This window comes from Dermacentor andersoni, chromosome 10, assembly GCF_023375885.2.
Source record: "Dermacentor andersoni chromosome 10, qqDerAnde1_hic_scaffold, whole genome shotgun sequence".
Lineage (NCBI taxonomy): Eukaryota > Metazoa > Arthropoda > Arachnida > Ixodida > Ixodidae > Dermacentor > Dermacentor andersoni.
The window spans coordinates 88,433,396-88,444,600 of NC_092823.1; the positions used below are offsets into that span (position 1 = coordinate 88,433,396).

Genomic DNA, 11,205 nt, shown 5'->3' on the forward strand with positions numbered 1-11,205 from the left:
TAGCAGCGATATGGGGCATGAAACGGTGGCCGACTTGAACCAACCACCGCACACCATTGATTAGCTATCGATCTCGACAAAACGTGACACCAGATCGACCCCCAGGTAAGCACCGAATTGCGTGGAAATGGCCACATGGCGGCTGTAGCGACCACAAGGCTGCAGCAAATCGAATGCATAGCCGCCGTTGTGGCTGCACGTCTTCCTCGTTCGACCGATCAGTCCGGCGGAGGGGGTCGCTACTTCTGGCTCGCACGGCGGCGACAAAAAATTGCGACAACGTGTGTCTGACGCAAAGCACCTAACAGAGTAGAGGTAACTCGAATGTGCCGCATTCCCGATTCCGGGCCCATTAATAAATCACTGAAGCGAGAATTCGCGGGCCGACAGAACACGCGGTCTGTCTCAGCGAGGCCCCTTGTTTGATTTTCTGGTTTCCATCGCAAGCGAAGGCGTTAGTCTACCTGTCTGTCTTTTGTTTCGCGTGACATACTAGCACAAACATTAAACGTGTGGGTAAAAAATGAGTGCTCGATAAGGAGGTGGGGTACAGCGCCCAGCGACTGTGGCCTACTAGCACTTTTAGCGGCTGTCAGCGGAGGCGTCAGTGAGAGCTGCGTGGTGTATTTGTCGCTGGCGCTGGCGTGCTTTCATCGACAATGTTCGTGTTAAACTAAGCCCGTGCAAACGTGTTAATCTTGCAGTTCTTGACAAGTATACCAATCTTCGGCTTCTATATAAGCAGGGCCCCTGATGGCAACTACAATGCATAACGGATTTAAAAAAAAATCACATAGTCCAAGAGATAATGTTATGGATATTTCAACGGCGCGGTTCTTCATCTTTGACGAAGTAAAAAAAATTGTTTCAAGTGCATGGGCTTTGATCACTCTCCTACTTCCACTTGTAAGTGACAAGAGGCTGAAAAGTAAATAAAATATATTCCTTTCCATATTTCGTAATAACGGAACTTTCATTTTGATTTCTCGCGCACTTAATAACCACCTATTCGGGAAGCACATCTCTACTAATTTTGCCATCTAACAGTTTTATTCCTAAACTATACCCACAGTGCTTGATCAGTGGCAATAAAGAAAAAAATTGCTTGATCAGTGGCTACGGTGTTTAGCTGCTAAGCACGAGGTCGCGGAATCGAATCCAGGCCCCGGCGGCCGCATATCGATGTGAGCGAGATGCGAAAACACCCATGTACTCAGATTTAGTATCAGGTATAAGAGCCCCAGGTGGTCGAGATTTCCGGAGTCCTCCACTACGGTGTGTCTCATAATCAGCAAGTGGTTTTGGCACGTAAAACCCCATAAATTAATTAATTTAATGCCTAGCTATATTCAAACACATGGCGTCAGCTTATCAAACGCGTAGTCATTCAATGTAGCAAATGCCTAATAGAGAGGATCTGTCCAGAGCATGACGCTCGATTTTATGCAATCTTAGTGATACAATTTTTGTACCTTGGCGCAATACACGTACCTGGTGTAGCTTTTGTGGTGGAATAGTTTTTGAATACGCATGCATTTCTTTCGTACACCTTCGCATGACTTCACCAAACGTAGCTTTAGCAGTCAACAGGCGTGGTCCTATAGCTGTAACGAAATATTTTAAATACTAGATATTAATTGTTTAATTCACCTTAGAGAGTGAAGTAAACGCTCTCTTTGTGAATAAAGTAAGAAAGCAGCGTTTTAAGATGAGCAAGACTTGTAAGAGATGACGGTCACGCTTAGGTTAAAAAGCATGGATGTAAAGGTGCTCAAGCCAATTCTAGCTCAGAATTATTTAGTTGTGTGAAAAAGAAATTGCGGGTGCCTTCATTTTGAAGTTAAGGTAAAATGGGCAAAGAAATATGATAATGATCTGCGGCACTTTAGAATACGGGTCCTTTAGAAGGAATATTTTGCGATATGACAAAGCATGATCACTTTGATGCTTGAAGGATGCATAACCAACGAGCATGCGCGAGCCTGTGTGAATCGAAGCATTAGTCAAGCTAGCAATCACCGCATGTAGGAGAAAATGCGACACGCACATTTCTGCCAGTTTCGATGTTATAAAATGAGTAACCTAGCGTCACCACCTTCATTTGAGAAATAATTTATGAAGTCGCGATGAAATATCCAGTTTTAGCGGAAAACTAATAAATGATCTTTCGTATATTTTCTTGACGCTAATTGCCTTTTTACGTTTATTTATCTTCATTGGTCATCATGTCATAATATTTCCTTAAAGGTAATTAGGAAAAGTATGCGGGAGAATATTGAAAGAGCAAATTGCTCGCGTATTACTAAAGCAATATAAGGCACACGAAACTTAGCCAAAGCTGCCATAGAGATTTCGCCGAAAAACTCAATTACTGTTTTCGCACCATAAAATTAGGACATTATTGAAGGTAACTTAGAGGTAGCTTTAGCTCGGGCCCAACTCCGACGCGGCCTATTCAAATACATGTAAAATGCAGAAATGGGCTTATTTTGAAGGAATTTGTTACATTTGACAGAGGAAGGTCAGTAATACTGACTGCCAGAAGCGGAATTTCAACTAAGGGTAGGAAGTGTCCTAAAAGAATTTTCAAAAATTTCGGAAGTTTGAAAACAATTTAAGCACCAAGTTTACAAATCCGTAGCTCTGCATCGAGATCAGATACCGCGGTACTGTAAACGACTTTATATAATTCAATGGCAAGAAATTTGATATGCCAATTGATATTTTACGTGAACTCGTTACGTTGTGTACAAAGGTTCTGCCTAAGCTGTATTTTATTATTACTAAATTTTCCAGATTTATGTGTAACATATCAATGTTATGCCCCCTACCTTTATTATTAGATGTAATTCACAGAACTGTTATTTTGTTTTTCATGGCTGACTTGCAGTTGTAAATTTTGCAGTATTGCTCTCTGAAAATTAACGATTTTGCCAATTTTGATTGAAACATTCACAACCTTAATCGAAGTTTCAAAACAAGTAGTCACTAGATATGTTTTGTCTTGAAATGCATCTAACCTCACAAAACTTGGTGGAGTGGCTGCCTAGAAAAACGAATTCTCATTTAACATGTGTTTAGATAGGAGGACCCAAGCTAAAGCTTCTTCTAAAAAGAGGAGTACACCTACTTATTACATCTATTATTCAGTGAACTCTTATATGGAACTCTTATTTTTTCTAGATATTGTAACGTTCTCTTGCTTGTATTCTCTCTGCGCAGTTTTTCGTAAACAAATACACCATTGAAGGAAACTAGAAGTAATACAAGGCTTCGGAAACCTTAGCCACGACTCCAGTTCTTTCTCTGATATCGTGCAACGTCTTTTTGAGTAGATGTACCGTTTATATTCGCAAGTGCTGCAATGTATATCTGTAGCCTTCGGATTTTCTTTTTTTGCTGTTTTGGAAATGTCATAGATTTGGTACCAGTCGGGAAAACGAAGTAGTCCGCTGCGAATCATCAAGACGGCGTTTGAAACTTACGTGCGTGATGTCGTTACAATGGTGAGTCCAAGAGAGCGATCCCCGCCTAGACATTTGTGTTCGCAAAGTCAGTAAATCGATGGCGAGCTGCGCAGCCTCGACACATTCATTCCGGTACCTGAGTAACGGTGTAGGAACACCTCGAACCGAAGTCTACAGGTGGCCCATCGCATTGGTGGTTGCTTCTTCCCTAAGCCAGATGCAAAATCGATTCCTCCAAAGGATTCCGGCACTCGGTCACGTAAACTCGCGCAATTATCTATAATGACTTGAACGTCGACGGTAGACATTGTCGAAGCTCATTTGGTGACTTAAAAGTGAAAGTAATGCATCGTTAGCAAACATTTACTTCGCGTGGAACGCGTAATCTGTTCGCAAAGTGCACCAAGTCGAGTGCGTGGTAGAGATCGGCCTCCAGTTAATCATAGTTGGGCTGATACACATGGTTACTTTCTCAAAACGGACAAAGAACACCAAGGCACCACAAGCGTCAGAAGCCTGCTTTGTGTCCATTTGTCCGCGCGTCTGTACAATGAATCTTTACTAACTAAGGATGCTCTCTATACTCTCTCGAAGGAAAAGGCGAAAGAAGGGCATGCAGAGCTTGCTTCTTTCATCACAGTATACTTAATACAAGGAATTCTGCACAATAGCTTCCTATCATGTATATTGCCTGCTCGAATGGGTTAGAAAAACTTGCATTAAACAGAAATTCCCACCACCACCGGCTTGAAGAAAATGCATGATCTCTGGTACTTTCAGAATCGCTAGTGGGTCTTCTCTTTCATACAGGCTCCTGCAGAGTAGACTGTACGACGCTTCGATAAATCACCAAATCACATGGGCGTTTCGCGCCCTAAGAAGTGCAAATTTCAAGAAGGAATATCTTTAGTGCGTGTGAAAGCATACAACACCATCCACGACACAAACGTCTCATCATAATTAAGTTTTGCGAGGCATTATTCTAGCTTTGCATGTTAACTGAAACGTCATCAAATCTTATGTCTTCCAGACGGCTAGTACGAAGTTCCAGGGTTTTCACGATTTTGAGTGGTTTGGTGGTTTCCAGAGCTACGCAACCGTTTATTTTCAGGAGGGCCGAGAATGTAACAATTTCACTTTGCAGTGCCCAGAAAGAGCGCCGCACTACATTTCATAGCTTTGCTGCTGAAATATTTAGACTTTTGTCACGAATGGGCAACACACTGAATGCCCGATGTCGGCCACTGAAAGATACATGAAGTGCGGAGACAGCACTTTCAGAATGGTCAACCTATTTCTTGCAGTGCACGCGTAGACAAGCTCCTCTTTTAACCTCTGAATATTGCTTTAGTCAGGGCTTTGCGAGATGAGCAGCAGTGGGGAATGCTGTGTGCATGTACTTAAATAAAGAGACGGTGTCCCCTATGTGAACTGAAAGGCGTGTTTAAAAATAGAATTTGCATCTTTTCTTCCGGGAATTTTGCTAGGGCTTAAAATGTCTGCTTCGCTGTGTTGAGATTATTTTTACGTGTCATAATATTGTCTCCCGCATTTGGCACGAAATACTATTTTGTTGTGCATTGTTCTACAGGACGGAACAGCATTTAAATGAGAGTAAAGACTCCCAAAATATTCGCTAGAATTGGTCGAAATTTCGCGACATAGTTTATCTGTAGATTTTCCTGCACTGATAAAGCGTCAAATGGCCAATCTTTAATGGCAAAATAGTCGTATGCATAATCTGCGGACAATAAACATTGAAGGATTCCTCGCTCCACGTGTGCATTTTGTGCTCCTTGGCTTTCGAAGAAAAAACTAATTTTCATATTCTCTTAGATTCGTTCGTTTTTCAAACATGATCCGGCTTTTCGGGGAGAATGCCGAAATTGCATCGAGGGTAATAGCAAGCCTGACTGGTTTCACTAACCAGTTGGGCGCTCATCTTAAATCTTCCCGTATAGACATCTGTACATGTGTGATTTATTTATTGCCGAAACGGATACTCGGCAACAGCTATAGGAAACGCTAAATGACGAGCACAGTCATTAAAAAATTGCTATTGTTCTGAAGAATGTAAAATTTACGTAATGTTAATATATGTTCCTAAAGTTAGCGGCATTATCTTAAGGTTACCAACATTACTGTAGGCTCATGCAAGGAGTCTGCCTTTCTGTACCGGGCATCTCGTAATTGCAAAGTCATGCAATGTCTTTGACTAGGCTGCTCACAAACTTTGCCGAAATTGAAACACTTCTTCATGCACTCACACTTTTGGACTTCGACAAGCAAAGTCAACAGCAAAAGGCGATGTTTCATGCTTGTCGAGTGGAGAATAGTGAACACCGCGGCTTGTAATGAAGCCTGTGACACATCTTAAATACATTCTTTACCACTGTACCTGAAGCGTGAAGGGGCGAGAGAGAGAGAGAGAGAGAGAGAGAGAGAGAGAGAAAGGACCCTTTTATAAAAGGCAGTGATTTTCGCCGGTGTACAGACATCGCGGACATTACACTACAGACATCGCGTACAGACATCGCGGACATCGCGGAAGGTAATTCGGAAGCGAAAGAAAGGAGAGGGGCGTAAAAAAAGGAATAAACTAAAAAAATAGGCACTGAGGTTTCTGACTCATGGCCACATACCCATCAAATCGATTGGTAAGAATGGGAGAGGAATTGGTATGAACATATATATTCCACAAAATAGCAATCATGAAATCTGATAACCATTTCTCACGTGGCAGTCGTGTTCTACAGGTTGATCCGGGATGAACGATGTATTGCATAGCAGCAAAGATGATTATCAGAGATGAGAACCCCATCGATGAAACCTGCAGTCCGATCGATAGGATATAGAGAACTTGATGCACAAACTTGGTAAAACTGCGTGAGAATGAGTACACTCGTTAGTTGAACAAAACATTCTAGACTCAACTGAATCAGGTGCTATAGATGTAGGAGCAGTTCTAGCCCACAATATAAGAACAAAATTTCATCATGGCAGGCACTGCTTAAAAATTTGTTTGTTCATCAAACGCCAAAGCATTTTCCTTTAAGAATACGCAGCGGACGAGACAAAGTATGAAGGAGTATCATAATAAAATATGTGAGCGTTGATGGAAATAACCTAAACGCTTTTCTTATTGATGAATAGGGGTCACGTCTTCAATTGCATTGTTCTTCTACACCAGGTCTGTTGTGTAAATCGGAAATTTTTGCTGCACAATATTAAGGAGAATAAAACGAATTGATGTATGTTTATTTTCAGATGCGCTGGGGAAGCCTATTACTGTACAGTATTGAGATACCTCCAAGTCATCGCTATCACCTATCAAATTACATATACATGTAACTCTTGTTACTATAGTTAGAGTTAGGTATATCTAATACATACGAACACGACTGCAGTAATACCTGTCAAGATTGTCAAAGAATTGTAGAATTTTCTGCGTATAACTAGCGATGCAATTATAGTTGCCGCTATGCTATCTTTTATGATTCTGCATCTCCACTTTTCTCTTGGTGTTGAGTATTGCAAGAGTTGTCAACTTCTCAGGTGATACTTTGATGGGACAAATTTTCCTAGGCTTCATCTGCTGGCTAGGAGAACTTCACTAAACGTAATGTTCGCCTCGCACTCCCAGCGTTGAATTTGCTCGATGTCAATAAAGCTATCAGGTACAAATCACTATGTCCTATATTATATCCGGCAGCATCTGGCACCGGATATAATATATGACGCACACCCGGAAGTTGAGCGACGTTGAGACCTTAAATCCTCCTTGTCGCAAACGTTTAAATTCCTTTACTGTCCGGCATTTCAACAGCTTCGCGAATTATTAATTTTGTCTCCATTCTTGCAGTTCCGCCTAAGATTACGCGAGAGCATGTAACATTGCCTCGGCTTACTTGCTTTTACTAGTTTCTGCATTTTCCTAAGACGGCGAGGGAGAAGGATGGTGATGAATGACAGAGCCAGGGATGTTTCAAAAGCCAGTTCACTATTACTTGCCGAAAATAATTTGCATTAAAAGTGTATCTAATTACTGTGTTTCGATCGAGGAAAGTTACCACGACTCATATACGCTAAAGTAGAGCAATGTATGAAACCAGCTCACAATATTCGTGAAGCATCATTCCTGTGTTCAAAACTCTTATTGTCTATTTATATAAACTGTTATCGCGCAAGATTGTTATCGTGCAACTATAATCGGCAGTACGGTGGCGCCACTTTTTATTTCAGTTTTGGTGACTCATATGAATCTACCTCCATACGTGGTGCGACCTAAATGGTTCTTATTATAGTTAATGAACTGCTAAGGGCAGAGACGTATCTGGGGTAAAATATGCCGCTCATCCAAGTACAGTGCCAACTGACACGAAGTATACCGCTCCTACAGGTATATTTCATTCCTGTTATAAGCGCATTTCGTAATTTTTCATTGTGCAATGATGTTCTAGGCCCTATAAGACTAGCATGGTTGGTTTCTACCATTAGCGGAGACCACCAGACAGTCAGAAGAACGAAAATAATTAGATGTTGCGATTCCCTATCGTCCATCTTTGATGTCAAATTTCTGCTCGGGTTGAGAATTAGTGGTGGGCAGATAACCTGATATGAGATGCGGCTACAGTAAAAAAAAGCGGTGTGTTCTGCCTTCTTAGCAGTGTGTGCTATGGCCACGCTAACTCGAGTTCATTTATAGGTTCTTGGGCTTTCTTTCGCCACCGCTCCCGTTTGGCCACATTCACGAAAACGCGAGAAATACATCAGGATTGTTTCTACACGACATAAAGACAGAAAGAAGCAATATGAACTACACCGACTCGCTAATTATTATGCCCAACTCTGGCTGTCTAGCGGTCATAGATTGACATTTTCTTGTAATGAATATTGAGTAGCCGTCCCGATTATGGGGTGACTACATATCTTTATTTCGTTATCCGTCTAGTGTGGGCAACTACGCTAGACTATTCTACACTAGTAACTACACTAGACTACACTTGCCCTCTACTCCCTCATGTACATTATATGGTAATTACATATCTTTACTACATCAGTCTAATGTGGGTAACTTAGAGTCGTCAGTTTGCAAAAAAGGCAACCATGGAAAACGTGCCTCTGTATGAAAAGCCATCGTGGTTCCTTGAAGGACGCCTGACACGCTCTGTGCAGTGGGAGTTTCCTCCTGGACTAAGCCATTTAGACCGAGACATTTGGACTAGGGTAGATTTATAACCAATTATGATGATGGAATAAGTAAACTGTGCATGGTATTTGCGTGCGTAGGTCCCGCATCATGGATTTCTTCTGTTACAGACTGTTACATACGCATGAATAGTGATTGCCTTCCGTAAAAGAAGCACCCGGACATACCGACGCGACACACCAAGGAACCAACGCGAAACAGAGATCGCTTCGTTGATTGGAGGCGCCGAAGCAATGGTACGCTATAGCGATCATCTTTGGTGCAGAGTACAGAAGGAATTGTGCATGTCGACGACTGGTCATGCCATGTGTTGACAGGCGCCGAAAAAAGTGCGGACGCACTTGACAACAGCGCTGCTGAACGCATGCCTAAAAGGGCTGATTTCACTCACGTAGGTACACAGAATTGGCAGCTTCATAGTGTGCGAACATGGCCAGGAGATATAGCAGAAGGTTGGCCTGAAGCACGTGTGTGCAACCTCTGTACGTTGTGTTGGTCGGTGATATGTGTTTCTTATAAGAAGAACGGTAGAATGGTAGAATATGGAATTCTTACCACGTCAAAGGGCAGAGAACACGCAGCTATCCTGCACGCAAATGTTAATTTAGCTTAATTAAATGAGTTCTTGGGTTGGTTGGTTTATCATTAATTGATCGAATGAAAGGCCAAAGCTCAAACGGAACAGAAAGACAAACAAAAACATGGGACAGGTGCCAACTTGCAATCGACTTTCATTAGGAACAGCTTAATATGGGTGGTTATTATGCTTGTCTTCTTCATCTGTATATTATCATCATCATCCTACGTTGATCAATCCTCATGTTCGGTTCAGCGTGACCCTCATCATCGGGTGTGTGCTTTTTCTGGTTCGGTGCCGAGTACTCCGGCCAAATATAGGTCGCTCCCGCGGAGACGTCATATCTGATGGAGGTGACTTTTCGATCCTCATTCCCCTACCTGCTCAGTCTCCCCCTTCGAGCTTCGTTCTGGCCGCCGCTTCAGGCAGCCCACTGTCTACTAGCAAGTGTCAGGCCAACCTGCCCTCCGTTTTTTTCCACTGCCGTTTTGACACCGCAAGGCACATCCGATATCCTAAACAGCTACCAGCGTAACCCCCATCTCTTCGCTTGCCTTCGTGGTGAAGATGCGGAGGGCTGGCTGGACGACTACGAGCGAGGTAATTCTGCTAATCGTTGGGACACCCCCTCAAGCTGCCCCATATCTTCTTTTACTTGATGGGTTTGGCGAAGACATGTTTCTTCAAGCACGAGTTACACTTTGCTGACTGTGCTGCGTTTAAACAGCAGCTCCCCCAAGTGTTTGGTACACCGGCGGTTCGTTCTACAATGGCAAATAAAACCCTCGAAACCCGCCAACAACAGCAAGGAGGGTCTTAGACATCGTACATCGAGGACGTTGTTGAGGTCTGCCGCCGTGTTTAGTTATCTATACCAAAGTCAGAAAAAGTACGCCACATTATAAAAGGCATTAGAACAGTCGCCTTCAATGCCCTTGCCGTAAAGAAACCGAATACACTGGGTGACATCGTGAAAACGTGTCAGCTTCTGGACGAACTTGAGTCTATTCGCCTTCAGCGGAGTTTTGGCGAATATTCTTCTACCACGGACCCACAATTGCGTCTCATGATAAGAACAAAGATATCCGAAGGATTACAATCAGTGGGCTTGTCATCGCCGTCGGTGTGCTCCAGATGCGCCTTCCGGCACTGACTTGTGTGATGAAATCAGGGATGAACTGGCGGCCTTGACCTACTCCGCAAGCGCGCATGCCCCCCCCCCCTTCTCTCACTCGCACTCAACGTACGCGCAATTCGCTTCCTCGCCTCCAGGCAACGTCAATCAACGGTGCCGCTAACAACGTGCGTGTCCGTTGCTACCGCGCCTCCACAGAAAATCCCGTCAATAACGGTTGAGCCCTTAGCTGCCCATCTTATTGCACTGGCTCCCGGAGAACCCAGTACTCTTTACTAGCCGCATTGGCGTCCGTCACGTCTCATGTGCTATTATTGCTGCAATCGTGGACATATTTCACGTCTCTGTCGCAAGCGCTAGCAAGAGGGGCGTCGGGGGTATTAAATGCTTGAACGCAACTTTTCCAGTGGAGTTTCTTCCCAAACCCAGCGTTTCTCTTCGCCTCCATTGCACTCTACCTCACCAGCCGCATCGACTGAAGACCGAAGCACTTACCATTCAGCCAGACACCGCTCACGTCACCGCTACGGCCTGTCTCACTCAACTCCACCAATCGTCCGAAAAGTTAAACGATGCAATTTTTGGAGGAAGAACCGCATACGTCAACAGCACTGAAATTCCTCCAGCGCGCCCGTCCAATATTTTTTCGATGTTTTTACCGGCGGTGCGCGTCGATGCTTCCGTGGACACAGGTGCCACACTTTCCGTTATTCTTGCTGATTTATGTTACCGCGTCAGGCAAGTCTAAGCGTGGAAGCTTGATCTCGTTGATTCATTGGAAAAAGAAAACTGCGCAAAAGAGAGAAGGACATGAGTG

General features: G+C 43.4%; 1 protein-coding gene across 1 annotated transcript in view; it reads right to left on the reverse strand.

Moving 5' to 3' along the window:
* The window catches only part of LOC126545959 (uncharacterized), a 28,636-nt gene extending 17,693 nt beyond the window's left edge, over positions 1–10,943 (reverse strand). The window contains exons 1-3 of the mRNA XM_050193998.2: positions 10,884–10,943; positions 6,204–6,297; positions 1,492–1,604 (exon numbers count right to left, since the gene is read on the reverse strand). Of these exons, the coding sequence (XP_050049955.1) occupies positions 1,492–1,604; positions 6,204–6,297; positions 10,884–10,886 (210 nt within the window). The 5' untranslated portion in view covers positions 10,887–10,943. The remainder of the gene's footprint in view (positions 1–1,491; positions 1,605–6,203; positions 6,298–10,883) is intronic.
* Between the last annotated feature and the right edge of the window lie 262 nt (positions 10,944–11,205).